The sequence below is a fragment of the Canis lupus genome, chromosome 2 (genome assembly GCF_011100685.1).
Source record: "Canis lupus familiaris isolate Mischka breed German Shepherd chromosome 2, alternate assembly UU_Cfam_GSD_1.0, whole genome shotgun sequence".
NCBI classification, from domain to species: domain Eukaryota; kingdom Metazoa; phylum Chordata; class Mammalia; order Carnivora; family Canidae; genus Canis; species Canis lupus.
In genome coordinates, this window is record NC_049223.1 from 29,200,481 (window position 1) to 29,226,211 (window position 25,731).

A 25,731-nucleotide genomic window follows, 5' to 3' on the forward strand; every position below is an offset into this window, starting at 1 on the left:
TGCACGTACTCATCTCGCTAGGACAGACCTAACTCTGGCAAATGACGCATACTGTTCGCCCCCGATAGCGTAGGCCTGCTGCTGTAATCCGCACCGCGATTGCAGGGCACTGTACCAGTAAATACTCCTTCCCTTTCTAATATCATGTAGGAACGTGTCTCACGGCGGGGCTGCTCCGCACCGGCAGGTCACCGCGTCTGCTCACCTTAGCCAGCCCTGGCTCTCCCTAGTGGAGATGCAGTCTGAGGACATCCGTGATCCTGGTACGGAGCACTCGATACAGACTTTGTATCTTTTAATCAGTGTAGCCGCCGCGGCCGTGTGCTTCTGCTGCTCTGGAGCCGGAGCAGTACCACTTGCGTGCCATCTGTCCCCCTGGCGTCGAGATTCAAGACTGAATCTCCCCTACGGGACAGCAGCCCTACATCCGCCCCCCACCTTCCCGTGCTGTGTCCTGTCCACTACTCTGACAGTGCCCGTGGCACACGGCCACGAGTGGGGAGACATGAGCCTAAAATTTAACCCAACTGCAGACCCTGAGAGTCCTTTCGGAGGAAGCCTGTGTGCGGTGTTTTAACCTTATAAAATGGATGAGCGCGAAGGGGAAAAAAACCCCTTGTAAGCAGGTAAACGTAGAAGCTTCTTTTGTATCCCAGGTGTGGCTTCTTCAACGGACCAAGCTGCGATGCAGTATTGATTTGACAGGGCCTGCACTTCAGTGTCTGTCTCGAACGGCTCCACATGATTTCTGTACTGCAAAATAAAGCCAAACTCTGGAAACCAGTTCCTGCTCCATTGGTCTCTTTGTCCTGGCGTTAAGAGTTGGCGTGCATCGTGCTGGCTGTTGTGCGGCGCCCCCGCCCCCCCCCCCCCCACACACACACGCCGACTCCACCCCGATGGCCCCGGGGGATTCACATTCGATGCTTAGCAGCATGCCGGTGGCCTGGCTTCGAAGTGAGTAGACCCCAAATTAGGTTCCTGACACGTCTCCTGGGGCACAGACTGACCCCAGTTGAGAAACTCCTGCTTTTCCATGTTGGTAGGAGGATCTAAAACCCCAGCTAGCCCTTCCTTCCCTTAATTCAAGTTGTCTACCAGGCCTGCGGGCGAAGGCAAGGGCGCATGCTGGGTTGGAAATCCCTCGGGTCTTCCCAGTCTTTGGGTAGCATGCGAGTGGCACGACTGCAACCCTCAGCCAGGCCCACAGGGAATGAGGATGGCGGAGCGTGCAGAGAAGGCTACTCCGTGGTCAGGTGTAAAAACAGTTCTAGAAAAGGTGGGATGGATGCGGGGGTGGGGGGGGGGCTTGACCTCTGAGAGCGGAGTGACGGCAGGTGCTGTCGCGCCGGTCGTGCCACCTACGGCTACTGGTCAGATGGGGCGGCCAGGCCTCAGAGCGGACTGTCCAGAGCGCAGGTGAAAGACCGGGGAAGCCCATCCCTCCCGGGGCTCGGCACCCTGCTCTGGGGGGAGCAGAGCCACTTCTGTCAAGTGGTCTGAAAACTGCCACCACTTTCCCCACAAATTCAAGTTTTGCTCTAAAGGAATCCCAGAAAGTTGGTCTTCAGGGGTCTTTATTTAAAAAATGAAACAAATTAGTTACAAAAACCTCTGTTCCAAATAGATACTATGTATCTACAAACATCTTTTGCTTGGTTTTGAGTTTAAAGATTACTGTAGAAATTATTTCTAATACCATAAATAAGTGATTTTCTTCCTCAGAATTGATTTTGTAGTGCAGTATTTACAAAAACTGAGCTCTTGAAAACAGTTTATAAATCGGCAACGTGACTGTAGTGTTGCTAGAATAACAGCAGATTCCCCAGTTAAGAGCCTAGCTTTCACAAGGGCGGTCAAGCCTTTAAGACGGACTACCATGCACTACGTACGCCTTCTGGACGTGGACATGCAAAAACCGAGCCATCGGTCAAAATACTTATTTTTGCTACGACTAAACGTTTGTAAAATTGTTTTTAGCATGGAGCTTATAATTAATAGTTTTGAAGGCTCTCCTGTATAAAATGAAATTAATTTAAAACAATAATATCGAACACTGCAACAAAGCTAGTGGACAGCTCATGTTCCACTTGAATAATGGCCAAGATTTTTATAGCAAAGTGTAAGAAAATGAAAACTTCCAAGTTGTAGAACATTGATTTTTCAAATATGAGAAAACGACTCTGTTTATCTAAAAAATTTTCAGAGTAAAACCAGGAATTGGTTGGCGGTGGCGTCGTGGTCTAGGCCAGCTGCCGCTCATCCCTGATTAACAGGACACTGGTATTTCAGCAGCAGGACGCGGTCCAGCAGGGACAACTTCCAGGCACCTCATGGTCACCGTCTCCTGTGTCCTGGGAACAAGGTGAACTGCCAGTGACGACGTGTGCCGTTCAGATGAAGTGGGTTCCCTCAAGTAGGCTGAGCCAACAGCAATTCCACCCCTAATACAGATTTAAAATTTATAGCATGATGTAGAAGGTAAAGAACAGAGTTTGCCAACAACCGGTTTCCTCACAGACGCAAATGTCAGTATGTGTCACGTCCCGTTCACACAGAAGAGTTCTGGAAAGTGTTCTTACCAATAGCTACTCTTAAACGGAGCTGCTATATTTTGTATATTTTCAAGGAAATTATTTACATCTGTAATAAGGATGCCACTATTTTCAAAGACTTCTCTGGAGACAGTGGGCTTTTCTGTAAAAAGAAAAAAATACCTTTTGGTGAAAAATTCATTGATGTATATACTTTATAAGCATCAGACTCCTTTTATTAAAACAAAACACCCACTAACTTGTAGGGAACTGCTTCATCTCTGGGGGGGGGCACTGTTGTAGGGAGGAAAGGTGTGGGGTCAGGAGCGGCCGCCGGGGTGCAGAACACCACTGCTGAAGGGCAGCTCGTCCTCCCCGTCCTCCGGGGGTGACAGGGTCCCCGGGTCTCGCCTGGAGCACTAGGGTGTGGTGCGTAGGCACACGTGGGTTGGGGGCCGGTTGGGGGCCGCGCACCAGACCGAACCCAGTGGCCCGTGTCCTGGGCCTTCAGTGCACTTCTCCCAACACAGCAAAAGGCTGGTTCTTGGCTGCCGGGTGGACACGCGCACGGATCTTGGACGTTTCTAGAGGAGCCCGGACGAAGGCTGTGAGTTTACCTGTTAGGAAGACCGCAAACCTGGCCTGGATGTGCTGGATCTGCAGGCTCAGCAGACATTTTAAATGTTCTGCTTTTGTTGCTGCTCGAGAGTCACACTGGTGGTAATGAAGCAGCTCGATGAGCTCTGCGCTCTGGTAGGACTTCAATATTAGGTTCTTCTTATGTGCGACCGAATCCACTCTGTAACAGACGCAGCAATGTTAGCCAAGCTCAGGTTCAGTATAAATTTGCGAGTTTACTTTTTACTGTGTCTTCATTTTTAGCTTTTATTCTTCGACTTCTTGCCTTCACAATACGTGAAAACACTCAAAACTCCCAAGACGCACCTGGCTTCCCGGACCTCACTGTGGCCCCGCAGGTTCCCCCTCAAGCGGCACAGGCCTACTTCCTCCCTTTTGTCAACACACATTTTTGAGACATGCAGGCCTCGTTCCAAGCCAGGGGGGCATCTCTGTGTGCAGGTCCAGCGGCCCCCAGCTGCGGGAGGGGTCGTGCCGCGATGCTTTCTGTCCCTGTTCTAGGGCCACCACTGATCTGCTTAGTCAGATTAGCAACTTCATTAGGAAGTTGCTGCTTCGTAACGGTCATTTCTCACTCCCTTAAATTTTTTATTAAGAGTGTGCGGAGGTGGGAGGGGCAGAGAGCGGGGGACACCGCAGCTTTAGCAGACCCCACGCTCTGTGCGGAGCCTCACCCGGGGCTTCCTCTCACGCCCTGAGCGGAGATCCAGTCAGACATTTAACCCAACGAGCCCCCAGTGCCCTGTGACCTCCCTTAAAATCTCCTCTAACTTCTACATGTCTGTCCATCTGCTTTCTGGAGGAAAGCCAACAAGTCCCCCAGGTCCCCACGTCTCCAGCGGCACTGACACTGGCCATGTCACAGGCTGCGTTTCCTTCAGGCTCTACCCTTCGTGTACACACAATTAAGTGACTGGCATCACACCACATGTTTTATGAGCCCCGCTTTTTATAAGATATTTGCAAAATCTTTATTTTGCAAATGTGTTAAAAATTATGAATGTATGGAATCCATATATTGGTCATGTTTGCTTAGAGCTGGGTCGGAGGCTGGTTTTGAGGTTACTGGTAACCACCTGTTACTATAAACATCTTTGCTGAAACAAGTTTTTAAAAGCTAAGGTTGTTTTGGTTTTAGTTTGAGATGAAGGCCTCCAGAGGCCACAGAACAGGACGTTTTCTGGCAAGTGCCCACGATGGCCACTGTGGCGGGAGTGCAAATCCGAGGGCCGGCAGTGGCGGACCGATTTACCTAATGTCCAAACATGGGAAATCCACCCGTGCTTGCCAGGTGGACCGGTGCGCCGTGCGTTCCTGCGCTTGAGCCTCTACTCTGAAGGGCTGGTTAACCACCTCCACCGCCCCCACCCCCACCCCCTAGAGGTGCAGCATCTGCTCTGGGGTCCGCTCAGACCTCTTGGCTCGCTTTTTCCTCCTGCACTAGTGCTTTCCGGGTACAGCCTCTCCCAGACCTGTTCCCGACTCTGTCTGTCCTTGGGAGGGAGCAGCGCGGTGGGGCACAGAGGACAGCGGTCCGGTTAAGGCGAACATTCTGGGCCTGCAGCCCAGCACCACAGCTCCTCGTTTGACTGGGTCAGGTCTGCTATCGCGCCCGTGTGGCCACTCCCAATCCCTGGAGTGTGGGGGCAGCCGCTGTACGACACTGGCCGCCCGCCAGTTGGTCCCCGAGGAGCCTGCGACAGCTCCTGGCAGCTCCACACGCATCCACCCCAGGCCCAGCGGCAGCAGCCCCATCGCAGCCCCCACCGCAGCACAGGCCCCATGGCCCGGGGCTCCTCCTGGAAAGCAGCGCTGCCCAGAAGCCCCGCCCCGCTGCCTCCTTCAGTCTGCTGGTTCCCGAACGACTAAACCAAGGGAACGTTCCTGTCCTGTTTCCATCCTGTGACTGGCGACTTGATTCCACCCCACCCCCAACACAGGCCCAGGAGCGCAGCAGCCCATGGCCACGCTTCTAGTCCCTCCAGGTTCACGGCTCACGGCGGCAGAGCCCAAACTTCAGGACTCCTGAGTCTGACCTCCGTTGGCCTCCAGTGCTGTCAAAGTCTGGGCCTCAAACTCTTGGTGGCGGTTCCAGCCTCCCCGCCTCCCTGACAGGCTCCGCGCCCCGCGGCCTCACCTGACGTCCTCTCTCAGCTTTTTGTTCTCTCTGTAGTGGAGCAGCCACTTCCACCTTCCGTTTCTGTTCAGTTTTTCCAGGGTTCTGACCACGTCCTTCAACTGAGCTACAGACGGAAGAGAAGCAGTCTCGTGGGGCCCAGAAACTGTGATGGTGGGGGGCACCTAGGCCTGCTACCCGGCACCCAGACACCAATCCTAGGGACCCCACAAGTGGGAAGTCCACATCCTGCACCTGCAAATACTCCCCACTCCAGTCTCCGTGCAGAATTCAGGCTGTGGGGGTCCACCCCCTCCAATGGGCCAGGAGTGGCGTCTACAGGGAGCTCTAGTATGACATCAGCCGGGGCAGGGTTTGATTATACCAAAAGGCCCCCACGCCAGGCTGCTGTCACCACCTCCTCCGTCTAATCATTGCCCAGGGAGAAGAGTATTAGGAGTGCCTGGCGCATAATTAACAAGACTTAAGAGGCATGTTTCCAGAACATCACCCAGACGGCGGACTGCTAACAAGAGAAATGCAGAAGAGAGGGCTTGTGGGCAGGCGTAAGAGGCAAGCGTGAACGGTCAGGCAGTGCTCCCAGCGGGGTTGGTGCTGAAGAGAACAGGTGGCCCCTGAGAGGCCAGGAGCACACGTGCCAGGGGCGGGGGTGACAGCAAGCCACAAGGGAGGCTCAGCAGAGCACGGGGCACAAATGAAGGCCTCACAAGGTGGTGACTAACAGCGACTTCTGAGTTAATCTCTTTGAGAAAGTAGTGTTTGGGTTGCTGGGGGAAGAGAAATGGACCCAATTAGATTTTAAAGACAGAAACAAGGAAGGAAAACACAAGACCGACCTAATGTTAAGGATTCCAGGATCTTGTCATCTGAGACCATAAAGCCTCCAGTCTGGAACAGCTCCTGGTAGGTGGACTGGAGCACATCCTCAGGGCAGTCCACTCCAGCGAAGAGGACACTGGGGAAGTGCTTCAGCTTCAGAAGAAAGGGGATCTAGCGAACACAAAGGACCCAGAGGGAGAGGTTGGTGGGGTCACTGTTATGCAAGGGCTGCAAGATTCAGGAGCAGCTGAAAATAAACCTAAGCTAAATGACTAGAATTCTGCACCCCCCTCACACCCCAGCAGCACCTCCCATAACCCCCAGCACACTCCAGCAGCACCTCCCATAACCCCCGTCACACCCCAGCATCACCTCCCATAACCCCCAGCACACCCAGCAGCACCTCCCATAACCCCCAGCACACCCCAGCAGCACCTCCCTTAAGGAATATGGATTCGGTTCATCTCACCTGCTGTGAGGACCCTAACATCTTGTCTATTTCCTGAGAAGTCTCTGAAACCCCCTGGGCCTGACACTGGGGGTGGGAGGAACCTTAGAGCCGGGAAGCAGGCACTGGGCTCCTCTCCCACACCGACAGCTGCCCTGAGCCCAGGCTGCGCAGTGGGGGCTCCCCCGGACAGGCAACCCCTTTTACTCAACTGACACACTAATATCAGTACAGAGTTAAGAAAACTTCTGCCAGTCCCTGTAAAGGAAGGTTCACTCCTGCTGTGTGGGTTTAAATCTGGGCTGAGACCATGTCCCCACACCGCCCCCCTCGCCGGGGCTCTTCCCTAGTTAGGAGGCAAGTCTTCACTCGGAGCCATAACACACCCCACAAATGCCTCGGTCAGTTAGCTACCCCGCGGGACACCCCATAAAATGCCTGAACAGCGCTGTAAGAGAGGGGCAGACACACTTGATGCAGGCGTGATGCTATGTCTTCATTCCTGATGATGACCAGGAGGGTGTCATTCTCTCTGTGGAAAGCCTGACAGAAATGCTGAGGTTCAACTTCCGTATGGCCTCCTTTCCTCAGGATGTTCTGAAAGATTTACAAGTAACTATTACCACAGAAGGACCACCTGCACAGGATTACTTTCATAGTCCACTAAGCACATCAAAAAGCACATCCTAGTCCCTAAACTATCCTAACCAGGCAACATGGGTGGCAATTAAGTCCTACTTCTTTTTTTTTTAATTAATTTATTTTTTAATTCTAATTAAAAAAAATTTTTTTTTTAAGATTTCATCTCTAAACGAGCTTTCACATCTGAAACAGATGGCTCCTGGGCATCACTAACAACTGGGTTTAGAGGTTCATTTAAAAGGAAAGCACTTTCTAATCAATCCTTATGTCCACGAAGTGGCCAAGAGCAGACTAATGCACAGACACGGGGCTCTTGTGCGATCTGAGGCTGTTACCTTGGGGATGCAGATATTCACCCTCAAAATGCCACCTCCAGTCGAAACACTCCTACAACTTTTGGGAAGGCCAAGCTGCAAACCCCGGAGCGTCATGAATGGCCGGGGAGCCCCTGGATGCTCCCGCACCGGCAGGACCACCTGCCCCAGGCCTGACTGGCAGTTACTCGAGTAATTATGAGCAATTCCTTCACTCCATACCCCTCTGTGATGCAGACACTGTTTCTGTCTGAAGGATTCTGGACGTTTCCACCGCACACCCTGAGGCTTCTCCTGGCACCAGGAGCACGGTCTGACCAGCACTTGTTATTTCCTTTGTAAAAGCACAGTGTCCCTGGATCTCAAAACAACTCAAATTTGATCATTTCGATACTTCAACTCAAAATGCACAGCAACGTAACTTCAAAGAAACTCCTCCAGGTAAGATCTAACGAAGAGCCCACCGAAACGTCTCAGTACAGATCCTTGGCTCTGACTTCATTTACTAATAAATGACCTGAAGGAACACATTTTCTGAGACATTCAACACCTTTACCACACCCCGTGAAACCTGGGCTTTTCGGTCACACACTTTGAATTTCTATAATAATAAAGGAGCTTCTGCATCTTATAGATAAGTGGGGCCGGACGCCCCATCTCTCCCAAGTGCCTCAGGACTCCCCAGGCCAGAAAACTTCCCAGGGGAGCTGAGTTTTTGAAAACATTTTGCTCTAGATTATCTTGATAGTACTTTATTCTGACGCTTAATTTATACTGTGTCCACCTTCTCGCTTGAAGGATAGTTTTACCTTTGCACAAAATTTGTTACTTTATTTTTTTTATGATTTATTTATTCATGAGAGATGCACAGAGAGGCAGAGAGACAGGCAGAACGAGAAGCAGGCTCCATGCGGGAAGCCCGATGCAGGACTCAATCCCAGGACCCCAGGATCACGACATGAGCTGAAAGCAGATGCTCAACTGCTGAGCCACCCAGGGGCCCCCAATCTTTTACTTTCTGTTGTAAACAGTGGCCACGAGATAAATATGATCCATGAAACACAACACACACTCCCAAACCATGTGTGGTGTCTCGAAGCAGTCCAGCTGTAGGTGTGAACTGAACGTGGCTACTACGCTCTCTCTCTTGCACAAAACCCAGCATCCTAATCAAACGCCGGGACACCTGCACCCTGATGTTTCTAGTAGCAATGTCCACAATAGCCAAACTGTGGAAGGAGCCTCGGTGTCCATCGAAAGATGATTGGATAAAGAAGATGTGGTTTATGTATACAATGGAATATTCCTCAGCTATTAGAAATGACAAATACCCACCATTTGCTTCAACGTGGATGGAACTGGAGGGTATTATGCTGAGTGATATAAGTCAATCGGAGAAGGACAAACATTATATGGTCTCATTCATTTGGGGAATATAAATAATAGTGAAAGGGAATAGAAGGGAAGGGAGAAGAAATGGGTAGGAAATAGCAGAAAGGGAGACAGAACATAAAGACTCCTAACTCTGGGAAACGAACTAGGGGTGGTAGAAGGGGAGGAGGGCGGGGGGTGGGGGTGAATGGGTGACGGGCACTGAGGGGGGCACTTGACGGGATGAGCACTGGGTGTTATTCTGTATGCTGGCAAATTGAACACCAATAAAAAATAAATTTATTATTATAAAAAAAAAACAGCATCCTCTGCGCTCTGTCAAGGACAAGAATGGTGCTGTTGCTTTTGAGATGATGGAAGCAAAAAGAAACTGGGTCTTTTGCTCACTGTGGCATGATGCCACTGAGTTGCCCCCTTATTTCAGCACTGGTCAAGGTACAGTATATGTAATCAGCCAAACAAAATTAACTTCAATTCAAGGTAAAAAAAAATAATTTTTAGATTATTATCTAAATCTATTATTATCTAAATAATAATATTTAGATTAGTTTTGGAGGCCAAGCAGCTTAAAAAAAAAAAAAAAAAAAGCTTCATTTTTCAACCACACTGCTTACCAAAGCAACATGGAAACTGGAACAATGATGATGGAGGGGCTGCAGAAACAGACCTGGCAACCATTTATGAAAAACTTTGGAAAACAAATGGATCGTTGATGGGGAATAAAAATCTTTTAATATAAATTATTTAAAATCATATTTAAAAAATCATATTTAAATGGTATAAAATAGGAGCCATCAGCCACTACAGAGAAGAATACATATTTGAGTCTAGGCTCACATGAAGGCCTGTTTATCCATCATGCTTCCAGTCCATTCCCCACACTGCAGCCGAAGAGATGGCTCTCAAACACACACACGACGTTCTTTATCTTTTAGAAGTATTTCCAGGGCCTCCCCCACTGAATTCAGGCTCATCCAAGTGCCTTAGTGGGACCTGTACCTTGTCCACACCTCCAGACCCAGCTCTTCGGGGTGGGGGGGGGGGGTGCTAGCCCTCTGGCCCGAGGGCCCCCACGCCCTCCACACTGCTGACCCCGAGGGCAGCAGGGCAACCAGGGAGCCGCCACCAACGCTGTTTCTGTGGAGGCCACTCGCAACTCTCAGAACTGGCCTCCCCCAGGAATCCCTGGGTGGCTCAGTGATTTAGTGTCTGCCTTTGGCTCAGGGCCTGATCCTGGGGTCCTGGGATCGAGTCCCACGTTGAGCTCCCTGCATGGAGCCTGCTTCTCCCTCTGCCGTGTCTCTGCCTCTCTCTCTCATGAATAAATAAATTTTAAAAATCTTAAAAAAAAAAAAAAAAAAAAGACCTGGCCTCCCCTAACACACTCTGCCACGATGACAGACACAAGTATCTTCAGCTGTTTAATGTTACATAGTGATTCAACACCTGTGGGTCTGCCAAGTGACACTTACCATGTGACAGATACTCTAGAATTCTTGAGGCGCTGATATAAGTGCACTCTGAAACAAATCTAGGTGAACATTCAGAACCTACACACTTACTAGTCTAGCTGTCCATGCCTTGTACAACAGGCCAGCATCACTTCCTTCAGAAAAAGGTCCCGACCTTCCTGACTAGGCCTATCCTTTCAAAGCAATGTCCAAACACCTGCGCCATTACCTCGACTGTTGATCTTACGTTACTCTGTGTGCTTTACCAGTGTTTTCCTTGTCCCACTAGCTTTAAGGATCATGACAGAAAGGCAACATTTCCCCTCCCCTTACATGCTGGACTCTAGAATGTACACTAAAGACTGCTGTCCTTTGAACTAGTTCCTGCTGCAAGCATAGAGGGTTGAGGGAGGCGGTGTGTCTGGGGAGCAGCTTTGGGTTGGTGGTCCAGGCACTGAAGAAGGGGGTTGGATGTCCAGTGGGAATGTAAGCGGGGTGGCAGATGCATCTGGGATGATGGGAGCTGGCTTTCTGGGGGGAGACCTGCTACTCTGGCAAAGATGGCCAGAATAAGCCTCCTGATCCTGGACTGGAACTGGGTATGAGTGTGCACCCATTTTAGTTTTTTAAATATCCATATATTTTTTGGCTCTGCTGAGAGGGCCTGGAGTCATTGTTACCCAATGACACTGAGTTCACCCAGTGCCCAGTTACTGATTCCAAATGCTCTTCTTCACTTAAACAAATCACAACTCCTTAGAGAAATTCTACTCCAAAGAATATATGAGATAAATTTGTAAATGGAGTTATACCGTAAAGGAAGAAAGGATCCAAACAATTATGGGGACTTGTCAGAAGGACAAGCCAGGTTTTAAGACCTGCTGACTGTGTCTGGGACAATCTGAGCATTACCATAAGCAATGAAGGACCAAAAGAAATATGTTAAAATGTCCATACTACTACCCAAAGCAATCTACACATCTAATTCAACCCCTATCAAAACACCAACAGCATTTTTCACAGAACTACAACAGAGAATCTATGGAACCACAAAAGACCCTGAATAGCCAAAGCAATTTTGAAAAAGAAAAAAATGGGAGGCATCACCATTCCAGACTTTTAGTTATATTACAAAACAGTGGTGATTAAAACAGTGTGGTACTGGCACAAAAACACACACACAGATCAGTAGAACAGAACAGAAAACCCAAAAATAAACCCACAACTATATGACCAATTGATCTTTGGCAAAGTGTGAAAGACTAATGGGAAAAAGACAATCTCTTCAACAAATGGTGCTGGGAAAACTGGACCACTTTCTTATACCGTACACAAAAATAAATTCAAAATGGATTAAAAACCTAAATGTGAGGCCTTCTGAAACCATAAAAATCCTAGAACACAGCACAGGAAGTAACCTCTTTGACACTGGTCATAACAACTTATTAGGTATGTCTCCTGAGGCAAGGGAAACAGAAGCAAAAATAAACTATTGGGACTACATCGAAATAAAAAGCTGCTGCACAATGAAGTAAACAGTCAACAAAACTAAAAGGCAACCTAGGGAATAGGAGAAGACATTTGCAAACGACATATCTGATAGAGATTAGCATCCAAAATCTATAGAGAACTTACCAAACTCAACAGCCAAAAACAAATAATGCAACTACAAATGGGTAGAAGGTATGAACAGCCATTTCTCCAAAGACATCCAGATGGCCAACAGACATGGAAAGATGCTCACCATCACTCAACATCAGGGAAATGCAAATCAAAACTACGGGGAGATAACACCTCACACCTGCCAGAATGGCTAAAATCAACACAAGAAGGGTGCCTGGGTCAGTCGGAGGATCCTGTGACTCTTGATCTTTGGGTCGTGAGTTTGAACCCCACATTGGGTGCTGAGATTACTTAAATAAGTAATAATTTTTAAAACCCCACAAAAAACAACAGGTGTTGGTGTGGTTGCGGAGAAAGGGAAACCCTCTTACACTGTTGGTGGGAATGTGAACTGGTACAGCCACTCTGGAGAATAGTGTGGAGGTTCCTTAGACAGTTAAAAATAGAGCTGCCCTACGATCCAGCAATGGCACTACTTACTAGGTATTTACCCAAAGAATACAAGAATACTAATTCCAAGGGACGCATGCATCTCTATGCTTTCTGCAGCATTATGTATAACACCAAAATGATGGAAGCAGCCCAAATGTCCATCAATAGGTAAATAGGTAAAGATGATGTCCATACACGTGCACAGGTGCGCACCCCCCCGGGACTATTACTCAGCCATCAAAAAGAACAAGTCTTGCCATTTTCAACGATGTGGACGGAGCCAGAGGCTATGATGCTGTGAGAAATAAGTCAGTCAGAGACAAAGACCACGGGATCTCACTCACAAGTGGAGTTTAAGAAACAAAACAAACAAGCAAAGGGAAAAAGAGAGTGAGGGAAACAAACCAGGAAACAGAGTGTGAACTACAAAGAACACACTGCTGGTCATGGGAAGGGGGAGGAAAGGGGGAGGGGGGTGAAGGAGGCACTCATGATGAGGGACTGGACGGTAACCCTGAGTACGATGGGATAGAGTGCGGCTTCATGGGACATAAAGCAGCAAATGAGGTAGAAGGGAAAGCCCTCCCTGCAGCGGAGCGCCCACTACTATACTTACAAGGAACATGGGACTGGAACACCATGTGGCACCCATCATATCAGGAACTGCGTCGGGCAAGAATCGTCAATGGGCAGAAGTGTGATAAGGAAGAAGGTATTTTCAGATGTCCCATCCTAGCTCCCCGCGTGTTAATAACCACAGCACATTTACTAACTTCACACTGGGCGAACCCGGCAGAAGCATCCTCACGTGACAGCAACTAATACCCAGGCGCAGGACAAGGGAGCTGGTGGGCCTCCTCACAGGACACAGAGGGGAGGAAGTCATATGCAGGGATTTTCTCCTAACATGCATAAATCGTGAGGAAGCAAGAGATGAATGTCAAGTGAAGGAAACTACCATGTAACTGGCCTTCACTCTTCAATACCATCAAGGTCACAAGAGATAACCAATGACAGAGGAACTACTGTGCGCTGACGGGCGCTGAGACACGACAAGCAACTCATGACGCTGGCCGCATGGCCAGGTCTGTGGGCCTGGTGAGCACATGGCATGATGGGTCACTGGCTGTGATCACTCAGAGGGGTGTCCCTGCCCTTGGGCACCTCAGCCTCCAAAGCTAAAGGTCACACACACTTAGGCTTAGCAGGAAGGGGCAGTGGGGCATCCTGTGTGCAACCTGTTTCCAAAAGGTTCAGAGGGATTAAGAGCAGGGGGCCCAGGGGAAGGCACCATTTGTGTAGCCTGTCTGTGCATTTGACGGTGTATTTTATTTTATTTTTAAAGATTTTATTTATTCATGAGTGATGAGAGAGAGAGAGAGAGAGAGAGAGAGAGGCAGAGACACAGGCAGAGGGAGAAGCAGGCTCCATGCAGGGAGCCAGATATGGGACTCGATCCCAGGTCTCCAGGATCACGCCCCGGGCTGAAGGCGGTGCTAAACTGCTGAGCCACCCAGGCTGCCTGTTGACAGTGTATTTTAAAAGCAGAAGGAAAAGTCTTCTCCCCAAGGAGAAAAGAAATGCATTTGGAGAGGATAAAAGGAGAGAGCTCACAGTGATCAAGACAGACTGCGGCCCTAGCATTCAAAGGTCAGGAGCATGTGCTCACCAGAATGTCAGCTATCCTGATATTCGAAAACACCCCAAACCCAAACGGTCTCTCTCAACTATCCACACTAATGGAGGACATGCGTACTCGTTTTTTGTTGAATTCTACCTTTGTAGAATCTGTGCTTATATTTAAATAGGAGTCATATTTCTGGTATGAGACTTTGGAGTGGTAACTTTCTGGTGTAAAAATCAGTCACGGCACTAATTCTAGAACATTGTACACGTGTTCAGACAGAGCACAAACGGAGAGCTTGTAGCAGAACGTTCCGAATGCAGATACAGAAGGCCCTGTCAGACTCCAAGGCCACTTCGTGTCATGATTTCTCTCTGAAGCCAAGGGTTCTACATGTTATTACCTCTAAAACAAAGTTGGGTGGCAATCAGAATAATGCAAAGTCTAGGACGAATCTGGCACTTTACCTTTGTCCTCACAAAGAACGACTGGTCTTCGGTCTCCACAAGGTAGAACAGGAAGGGGCTCTTACAGGCCTCTTTCACCACACTTTTCAGTTTGACATGCAAACTGGTACACAGGTCTGTGATCACATCTTCATAGGAGGCTGCCCGTGGGATAGGTGAACACACCTCTCGAGAGGTGGCCTCTCCAGAAGCCACAGCTGACTCCTTCTCTGGGAAACCCACGAGGTGGCTATTCAACATCATGTTGCTGAATTCAGCATATTCATTGAGAATAAGTGAAACGTCATTCCGGGATTCTTTTGAAGTAGTGTTATATTTCAGTTTGTTGAGGTGGAACGACCCAGTCTGATTTCTTTCGGAATTTGCAAGATGATTTCTACTGCGACCACAGCTCTCCTTCCAAAAGGAAGAACCATCCAAAGTGCCCAGTGCATGGTCTCTCCCACGCAGACTCCGCTGCCTGGCGCCCGAGGGCACCACTGTTACCACAAGGGGACTTCTGCTCCGGGAGGCGGGGTGCAAAGCCAGGGACTCGGATACTTTTGTCAGAGGGAAAGCTTCAGCACCAATTTGGAGAGGGGGCTCCTTTGGAAAGACACCAGTGGAGGAAGCAGAGGGCCGAGAATCTCCATTCTTTACAATTTGTTTTAGCTTATGTGCAAAACGCAGATACTCCAGATCTAAAATGTTCTGTGTGAGGTCATCTGCCACCTGCCAGCTATTTGTCCAGGAGCTGAGCAAGCCACATTTTGCAGTGAAACTGGGGTGCCTCTTCAAGCTGTGCAGAGTTCTCGTGGTATCTGTGAGCTCTCTAGTGACGGTGAAATTAGCATAAATCCTGGGAATGCCACGGAGGTCTCGGATCTGGACATAAGATGGCACACATCTGTCTTCTTTTTTGAATCCAACAAGCCAGTGTCTGGGAGCCATGCCCACCTCCAGCCCTGGGGCTTGGGTAGAGTAGACCCACTCTTCATTATCACTGTTACTTAGGCTCTGGAAAGAGTCAGAATCATCTTTTGAAGCATCTTCTTTCTTGGTTTGACTATACCTCAAAGTGCAGGAACCCTCCGCCTCCATTTTGGGATTTCTACCGTCCCCACAGGAGTCATGATCAGACTCTCCGGAAAGTGGCTCATAATGGATGTCAGAATTCACACTGACATCCACGTCTCCACCCAGGGTATCCAAGTCCTCCTCGGCTCGGAGCCCCTCACCAGAGCCCATATTTGCCATCTGCTCTTCAGAGACTTCACAAACAAGAGGGGCACAAGCCTGGGGAGTGATGGAAGCACAAGGCTCTCTACTCGTGTTTTCACTAGCAACAGCCATTTGAAGGCAAAAATCCATGGGTACATACGTGAGCAAAGGCCTGGCATTCAACAGATCTCTGGTTTCACACACTGCCCCATCTTGCTGTGCATGGATTGCTTTTTGCTTGTCTTTTGGAGATGTGGTGTTTGGCTGGGAGTCAACACCTCCTAGATCTGTGGCTTCTTCATGGAGCTTGGCCTCAGCATCATTATTCCTAAGTAAACTGGCCATTTTGACTACGGAGATTTCTTGTGTCTGGAACCCAGTCTCTGTGTTCACGGGTCTGGAACCATCTGAGGAAAAAGCAAGTTTGGGGATCTCTGAGTGCTCGTGTGTCTGTGTATCAGCTCCGCCAACTGAGCCAGAGCTCAAGGACTGTGCTTGAGTGTAAACGGCTTCATTTGTCTTCACACCACTGCTAAAGAGATTTTTCTTAATACCTTTAGGGCTGGGCTGCTGTTTTAGTGACAGATCCACTCTACCAGTTGGGGTAGTTGCAGAAACAATTGTGTCAGCCAAAGACTTATTTTCAATAATCTTTCTAGGGCTAAATGGAGGCTCACCAGGCTCCAAGACAAGATGACTTAAGTCCGAATTCCTGTTCTGTACATTAACTGGCTGCAGTGGATCTCCTGATGTCACTAATTTTTCCAGAGAAAGCTTGAAGTCCTCTCTGTACTTGGCATCTGAGGCAGGCTGGCTCAGCTCCATATCACCACATGGCACTTCTTCTGAGAGACCCTCGCCATGTTCTCCAGGGACAATTTCCTTGGTTACTTTACCAGGACAGCTCAAACAGCCATCTTTTCTGCCTGGATGCTTACTTCCTACTAGAGGCATTTTGGCAGAAGACTGCATTTGTTGTACACCAATTAAGTTATCTTGTGCCACTGGATGGGTAAGACCAACAGAAGAATTTTCTTTCTCCGTTACGGCCAAATCTACAGACTCAATCTGGGAGAATCTGTCGCTTCTCTCACCTTGTGTACCAGCAAGTTGTAAACTACACAGAGACACAGCCATCTCAGGCTGTGTCTGAGATGGCTGTGCTGCTTCAACTAGATCTTCGGGGTCAGGACTAGAAGCTGGTGACACTTCTTCAATTAAAGAAGCAAAGGGAAAGTCTGAGGTAACATTCACCTCCTCTGCAATCTCAAGGGCACAGGTTTCTTTAGAAAGTATTAAGGTAACTGTCTGTAAATTATCACCTTTCCTCTCCTTACTTTCCAATGATTTCTCTGGCACTGCAGGGTAAGTGGATATATAATTAGCAGAAGTCGCTTCTCGGTTTTCTAGGAGAGTCACCTCTTCTGGCCTGATTATTTCTTCAGTCATGTCCTGAAGTTCCAAATTTGACAGTGGGGCCTCCCGCTGTGGCTCTAGCTCCTCCGCTGGCATCTCTTCTCTGGTGCTGGTGGGTGGCGATATTCTGAGAATGAGATCAATGTCAGAATCTTCTTCTGAGGACTCCAGGCTGGCATCCTCTTTACTCACTGAGAGGCTGGTTTGTTTGGTGAATGCTGAATTAAAGGATTCCAAATTCCTATTTTCACTCTTTAGACCACTCCCATCATTCACTGGTTCTGAGGAGCTCTCTGCTTTGTTACCCACTGATGGAATACAGTTATGGGAGTAATTTCCTCCCGAAGTGGCAGAGGCAGATGCCGAGACCACTTCTTCAACCTGGGACGGCTCTATGATCTCTTCCGAAGATATGCCAAAGAGATTCTGAGTCTGCAGGAAAAATTCTTGAGAGAGTTTCATTTCTTCTCTGGGTAATGAACAATTAGAGCTTTTAACTAATGACAACGCCTCTGCTATCACTGAATTAGCAGGTGGTGATGATGAGCATGGAACGTTTGGAATCTCTTTCTGTAGCAAACACATTTCATTTCCAAGAGTCTCTCCACTTACTGGAGAGGCACAAAGGTAGTTAGTATCTTTTTCTCCGGAGATTGCTAGAGAGGGAACATCCCTAAGGCCCCGTGTTTGTGCCTTCTCAAATGCAGACACAGGATGCCTAAGACTTGAGGCAGGTGACACCTGTTTAATCAACTCTGTATTAAAGGTTGCAGGCTTATCGGTTTTATTTACAACTTCTGACTGTATTGGTACATAGGTATTTTCTTCAAAAGTGAAAGTAACTGGTTCCAGATTAATTATCACATACTCTGTATCATCCGTCCTCTCCGATGAAGGCTGACATTCTTTGCTCATGGGGCTGCTATGCTGGATAAGGCCCTGTAAAGCACTGGTTTCTGTCTGTACTGTTGCATGAAAAACATCAACTTCCTTTTCAAGGGTGCTGTACACAGACTTATGACAAATCACCGACTGATCGCTGAGCCCATCGTAAGTCTTGCTGAACGTGGTTTGTGTGACAGTATCACTGTAAGTCACTCTTGAGCTATCAAGTGGTTCAAAGGTTTTATCTTCACTAGGAACAGAAAGTCCATTAGTTTGGGTACTTCCAATACTAGAAAACACAAGATTAGAAGTCTCTACTTTATCTGAGGAGTCTGGTTTGGCTTTTTCCCCAATTACCTGAAATGACAGAAAGAAAAATCAAGAGTCAAACAGACTATCACATTTACATATAAGGAAAAACAGAATGGACAAGAATTACTTTCAGTTTGTTCTGAATCTTCTGATTTTTAATATCACAGGGTAGAAATCAAGCACATCCCTCTCTTTTTTAGATACCTACAAAAGCCCCAAATAGGAATTTTTCTTTAAATACACACACAGATGAGAGCTTCAAAACTTTAACTGCACAGCCAATTTTTTTTTTTTTAATTGTCTTTTGAGAAGAGAAGTGGCTGGACCAATGACAATGTAAACACTGAAAATGCAGCTTGTTTGTTAAATAGCATCACCTAATGCAGACACGTAGTACTAGAGAAAAAAAACTTGGTTTTAAATGTTTTCAGCAAGATTAAAAGAGAGTTTTTAAAGCAAAGAATAATGTCTTTTAAACACCAGCCAGCATCAGGACACTGGGTGGCTCAGCGGTTAAGCATCTGCCTTCCACTCAGGATGTGATCCCGAGATCCTAGGATAGAGTCCCACATTGGGTTCCCCACAGGGAGCCTGCTTCTCCCTCTGCCTATGTCTCTGCCTCTCTCTCTGTGTCTCATGAATAAATAAAAACTTAAAACAACAACAACAAAACACCAGCATCAATCAGACATAAAGACACTGTCATCTGGGACTTTCCTATGAGGAAAAAGTAAATAAACACATACACACATGTACACAGAATCTGAGAAATATCTAGATGTTTAGCTTTGAATCTAGGCTTAACAACTTACTATGTGAGTTCAGGCAAATGGCATGCTTCCCTGTGCCTTAGTCTCCTCATCTGTAGGATGGCACTGGGCTGTGTAAGACTGAGCTAATGTGAGCACAGGGCATAGACCACTGTCTGGCCCACAGCAAGCCATCAGTGCGTTGTGATGATAACGACGAGCATCTGGAGACATAAGCTCTCTGAGGCCCGCCCCTGGACCCACAACCCCCAAGTGTAACCCCAGATAAAAAAACACTGTCTACTCAATGTTAAGACAGGTACTGTAGGTGCCCAAACCCATGCAAAAGAATTCTGGAAGAGAGGGAGGCTGAATCCTTAAAGGGGCACATATTTTGTCAATCCAGTTACTTAGAGACTTTTGATATGATTTTTTTTATTTGCTCCAGTTAAAATGTGATTATCTGGTTTTGTTGAACATTAGCTGAGAACAACAGAAAGAAACAAAGTGTATTTTCCATATTTACAAATAGCTACTGACTGACTTGGGGGAGTCTGGCACCGTACTTACTGTTCCTGCTTTTGTTTTCACAAATAATTTTGAATATATTCAATTTCAGTTTAAGGTTTATTAAAGATTTCTAATATTTATTACTGCATATGAGCCTTAAAAACTATTCTAGGCCACCGGGGTGGCACAGTTGGTGAAGCATCTGCCTTCAGCTCAGGTCATGATCCCGGGGTCCTGGGATCGAGCCGAGCCTCGTGTCAGGCCCCGTGTCGGGCTCCCTGCTCACTGGGGAGTCTGCTCCTCCCTCTCTTTCTGTTGCTTCCCCAGGCCTGCTCGTGCTCTCTAATAAATTAAAAAAACAACAACAACAAAAAAAAACAACACCTATTCTAAATAAGAACAGGTATTACATACCTCTTTTAGAAGAGAGTATGCTCAGAGAGAACAAGTAATTTGCCCCAAATTATACAGTAAGTGACACCATTATGGTTGGCTCTCAGACCCATCTGACACCCACCTTCTCTTTCTACTACTACTACTTCAATCAGGGATGGAGAAAAGCTCCACCTGCAGACAATCCACAGTGACACTTACGGAAACAGTTTTTGGTATTATTAGTCCTTTACATAGACAGGGAATCCACCTTCCTAAAACAAACCAATGATATGTTTTGAATGTGATTTTACATATCTAGAAAAAAAAAATCTTCACAAATGTCAGCATATACTCAGCTTTACTTACCTCATTTTTACAAGAATAAATGAAATTCTGGCTTTCTGGGGTATCTGGATGACCCTCTCTTGGAAAAATGTCTTTCCGTTCCTTCTGTACCCAGAGTTCCAAGCCTCTTGTGGGTGGAGGTTTAAGGAAGGGAAGCAAGGAGTTGGTGTCAGGGAAGGACACCTCGGCAGCGTGACCTCTGGGAGTTTCGTTGGTCTCCAACAGAGGGTCCACAGGACATCTTTCCACATTGGAGGACTCCTCGATTTCACTGAATTCTAATGATTCTAATGTGCTATTTATAGACACATATTTTGCTGGGTTGCTGTGTTCTACCACTTTTCGGGATGACCGTATGACTTTGTTCTGATTGCTGTAAAACAGAGCTACCCACATATGAAGCAAAAGCTTCACTTCTTCCACGTTATCAGGTAAGTCAGTGTTCCAGGGCCTGAGATTTTAAAGAAAAAACATGCAAAAAAAATCCTGAAAATGGTGATTTTAGTTGATTAAGTGCCTGCATTTTAATCTTAGTTTTAAATGTGTTCATTTTTTTTTAAATGTGTTCATTTTTATAGTAAAAATACATGAACATGAAATGATGAATAAGATAAAAATGAAGTTCATTTAACAAGGAATTACAAAAAAAAAAAAAAAACCAAAAAAACAACAAAAAAAGTAATTACAATGAATCTAATCCACTCATTTTATAGAGGCAAGAAAGGGAACTGAAACTCAAGAGCTTTGAAAAGTGACTTCCTTCAGATCGTAGACCCCTGACGCAGCAGAACCAAGACTGCAACAGAGGTCTCTGGCCTCCTGGGCTAGGATTTTTCTATTACTCTAACTCTCTCTGGACACAATATGCCTATTATGTGAATAATGGCTCCAGCAAACACCCAAATCCTCATATTTGCCAGGTTTGGCCAACTCATTTCTTTTCCATTTTTGTGTTTCTTTTTTTTGTGTGTGTGTTTCTCTTCTAATAGTTGGGAAAGTCTTAAGGTTAAAATACCTTAATTCAGATTACAGTCCTGAAAAATCTCCTGAAACCATACAGCCAGGCAGGATTAAGGCTCAGGACATGACCCTCTTGAGTAGATGGGAACACTTAGTGTACACTCCTATGGGCCTGAGCTTGTGACCAGAGCATGGGAAGAAGTCTAATACAGTTTAGTTGCTCCTAGGTAAGACACTCCGTGAAGAGGCAGCTGAGTGCCTTTTCACATAGCTAGTGCTCCTTGCAAATAATAACGGCTACTGCTTACCAGTTTGTGCCAGTCACTGTGCAAAACCCTCACATACACAACACCCTGACTTGTAGCTATTACTAAACTCATACTTAAAAGCACTGGCCAGGGGACCTGGATGGTTCAGTGGCTGAGCGTCGGCCTTCAGCTCAAGTTGTGATCCTGGGGTCCTGAGATCGAGTCCTGTATCGGACTCCCTGTGGGTAACCTGCTTCTCCCTCTGTATCTCTGCCTCTGAATCTCATGAGTAAATCAAATCTAAAAAGCATTGCCTACAGACTGTCATCCTCCATTGGCATCACTTGGAAACTTGTTAGAAATGTACACTCTCAGGGCCTGTCTCAAAGAGACCTGAGTTAAAATCTGCACTATTAAGATCTCATTTAAATATTATAATTCAAAGACCATAAAGGCTTTCATAGGAGTATCTCAAAATAGAAAGCTGTTCACTAGGCTAAAGTCAGCCTGCAAAAGGTCTCTGTGGGACCACCAACAGTGGCAAAACCAGCCTCATTTTCTTAGTTGTCAGTAAACATGACTGCTTGATAATATCACTAAGTTACTGGATTCACACACAGTACTTCTCTTTCCCCAAAGTCTAGTGCAAATACTCCTTCCCACCACATTTATCAGCACAAAAGTCACATCCATCTACCTTGAGCATCACTCTTACTTACCCATGTAGTGCTCTTATTATGGTTTTCTCCAGGGGGTTGTTGGTGTATTTGCTGTCTAAGCTGAATGCATATTCTGAGTCACATTTGAAAGTGACCTTAAAGGAGCCATCACAGCTATAAACAGTATGAGAGCAGTAAGAATCTTTCAGGCTGGAGGACAGCAAACTACCCTTGCGCCTGCACCCCGGGTCCTCAGACAGCTTCTGCAGAGGGGAGGTGCTGTGCTGGTGCCGGAATGGCATTACCTTTCCCACCGGGGTCCCTGCTTCAGGGCCTTTTGTGCCATTCTTGGCGAAGGCAGGGCCTGTGATTCCCCTCTGCTGTAGATGCTTCTTTGAATGTTCTGCAAGGAGCAGGGCGTAGGAATGTTCCACAGCAACAAAAGAGCTTTGGCTTGCATCACTAGTCTCTAGGGTTTCCTCAGGAAGTGCTGATGGGGCTTCCATAGGGGGCGGATCACCAGGAACCCAAGTCTCTTCCATTTGGCTGATGGTGGAATCCAATGTTGGATTACTCTTTTTCTCAGAGGAAGGCTTAGTTAACAGTCCACCTTTTTGATTCTTAACACCTCTGTGATATTCATGGTCAGACGTACCACGCACAGAATGTTCTTTAGAAAGCAGAACATCATTCTGTGGTGATTCAGAGGAGCAGGGAAAGTTCCTGGGCTCCGATGACGGCGTGGTAGAAGTAGCAGCACTTAAGGCTAGGTCAGCTAGCATATTTAGGGCTTGGGAGTCACAGTTAACAATAGAGTTTTCAGGGAGGTCTTTTTGAGCCACTGAGATTCCTTCCGTCTGAGTGGCATTTATGCTAGTAACATCTTCTTGTCCAACTGATGAGATTTCTGATGGCAGTTGTGAACCAGTTTCTCCTTTTGCTTCAGTATAAAAGAAAAGGAGGACATGTAACATTTGATTTCCGTATATTTTAATTCTCTGCTATAGTACACTATGGCTTATTGAAAATTAATGGTTAAGTCACTATATTCAAGAAGAACCTCTGGACAGGTTACACAGATTATATGTTGAAATATTCCTATCAGATAGGTTTCTTCCAACTGCCAGTTCTAATATAATGTATTTATACCACAGGAACAAATCTTAAAGAGCATGCATATTGATTTAAAAAGAAATCATCTTTCAAAAATGCATGTATGTAACTATACACAAAGTATACTGCTCAGCTAAAGAAACAAAGAGGAAAAAAAAAAAAAAAAAGACCCGGACTCCTGCCCTCATAGAGCTTACAATCTAGTGCGAATAGAAGGATTTCTAAGTTTGAAGTGTATATTATATTATGTTAACACACTTTTACAAAGCACATCCCTTAAGTGCTCTGTTAGAGAAATCACCTAAGTTCAAGCTACAGACAACTCTTAACCATATTGGTATTTCATTAGAATATGTAACGATACAAATAAAAAATCAGAAGTCATAGGATTATTCATTTAGAATCACCAATTTCATCACCTTCTAAAACTTTAAATTCTGTACTGAAAACATTTCCTCTCTACTCTGTCTGCAAACAGCAGAAAGCTGACCCTCGACAGCAGCCTACTTGCATTCCCAGGATGTTAGTTCAGTCTCCTGAGAGGGGGCTATTATGAAGGACAGAGTTCGCAAGAATACTAGGCAACGATTCCCCACAGCAGGTGCATGGACAGAAAAGCCAACTGTGTTTTTCTTTGTAACAGCAGCAGCAGGTCTGAAATGAATTATTAACCTGCCTGCAAAGGCCAATGATTAATCCATTTAAAGAGAAAACCCTGGTCTGCGAGAGTCATCAGAGTGTGTGTGTCTGTGTGTGTGTGTGGTGGGAATGATAAAAGTAATCAACCACTGTTTACTTTTTATTTAAAAGAGCAACCCCAAGAGGAGTAGATGGAAGGAAGGGACCCAAAGCAGAGAATCACCTCATCAGCCCCATGGATCTGCTGGAAGCACAAAATCCATTTTGTGATCTGATGATGTGTTTATTCACTGTAATTTCATTCCATTGTGGTTAACACTATGGCTCTTAAATAAGATACCACTTATGAGTAAAGCCTAATATAAAGAACTCTGCACTAAAGTTAGAAATAGGCTTCATTTTAACAAATATGTGTCTCAGGTAAATCATTTAATTACCGACTTGTTAGAGGTTCTCAATCAATTAAAAATAGAATACTGATCATCTCTTTTAAGAAATACAAATAAGACAACACCAAATGAAGTATATAAAAAATAGAGCTCAAAAATGAAAAGCTGTATTGAAAATTTAAAAGAAGGCAGAAAAGCATTAGTTTCAGTAACAAAAATGAGCCTTCTTAAATTCTGATACCTCAATTATAAGAAATGAAACAGATTATTACAGGTGATTAAGAAATAACAAAAATTAAGAGTTATTTCAAACGTAGGCAATCCTAAAATTTTAACCTGGCACGTGGCTGCACAATATACACAGAAAATTACAATACAAATCAGCCTATTTCTGAATACATATTTTAAAACCTTTTCATTTTCTGGGTGCCATTTATGCCAATACCCAACTGTATCCCTCTTATTAACCAATTAGTCTACAAACATCTATAAATATTTGTACCAATTCGGTACCAATAATTCCAACGACACAGCTAAGCAAACAAAGCTTATATGTGTATCTGTGCTCACAACGTTTATAAATTCATTAGAAAGAGAGGACCAAGAAATGTCAAATGATTAGAAAAGAGTATAAATTTGATTCCATAGTGTTCTCAAAACTCCAGAAGGAAATGAAAGAAACAGAGAGCTCAGTGAGGATCAGAGCAGCAGGGACAGGGTGACTTAGTTGATTACGTTTCTGACTTCAGCTCAGGCCATGATCTCAGGGTCCTGGGACTGAGCCCCACACATCAGGCTCCCTGCTGAGCATAGAGCCTGCTTCTCCCTCTCCCTCCCTCCCGCTCCCCCTGCTTGTGCTGTCTCTGTAAAAAAAAAATAAACATTTTAATTTTTTTTTAATTTATTTATTCATGAGAAAGAGAGAGAGGCAGAGAGAGGAGGCTCCCTGCAAGGAGCCTGTTGTGAGACTCGATCCTGGAGGCTCGAGGACCCTGGGATCCCGATCTGAGCCAAAGGCAAACACTCAACCACTAAGCCATCCAGGTGCCCCAAAATAAAAATCTTTGGAAAAAAACAAAAAACAAAAACAAACAAAAAACAGAGCATCAGGAAATGCCTCACAGTGGAGGCAGGACCTAGCTGTGCAGAATGTGATATAAGGGAAATGCTCAAGAGCAAAAATCAGTGTAATGCGTGTGCAGAAGCGTGGAGTACGTGGTAGGGCAGGGACAGGCCAAGAAACAGCAGGAGGGAAATATTGATGTGTGGGGTAAGGCCCCATTATGAACTGCCCAAGAAACCAGCAGACTTTACATTTGGTATGTATGTGTCAAAACTGCAACACTGGGTTTTAGAATCACAGGACAAGCTTTTCAAAATTAGTCACTCATTAGGAAAAAAAAACAAAA

The 25,731-nt window shown here is 46.2% G+C and overlaps 1 protein-coding gene across 7 annotated transcripts in view; it reads right to left on the reverse strand.

The window, feature by feature from the left end:
• Positions 1-1,560: 1,560 nt before the first annotated feature.
• TASOR2 (transcription activation suppressor family member 2) overlaps positions 1,561-25,731 on the reverse strand; it is a 74,122-nt gene continuing 49,951 nt past the window's right edge. For 5 of the 7 annotated variants that reach the window (XM_038530195.1, XM_038530197.1, XM_038530194.1 and 2 more), the window contains 9 exons: positions 22,242-23,121; positions 20,336-20,765; positions 14,523-18,380; positions 7,049-7,174; positions 6,147-6,300; positions 5,311-5,416; positions 3,152-3,333; positions 2,583-2,697; positions 1,561-2,444 (listed from right to left, as the gene is read on the reverse strand). In XM_038530195.1, coding sequence (XP_038386123.1) covers positions 2,270-2,444; positions 2,583-2,697; positions 3,152-3,333; positions 5,311-5,416; positions 6,147-6,300; positions 7,049-7,174; positions 14,523-18,380; positions 20,336-20,765; positions 22,242-23,121 — 6,026 coding nt within the window. In that variant the 3' untranslated portion in view covers positions 1,561-2,269. Of the gene's footprint in view, positions 2,698-3,151; positions 3,334-5,310; positions 5,417-6,146; positions 6,301-7,048; positions 7,175-14,522; positions 18,381-20,335; positions 20,766-22,241; positions 23,122-25,731 lie in introns of all 7 variants that reach the window. The other 2 variants (XM_038530198.1, XM_038530196.1) reach the window with 1 other exon arrangement.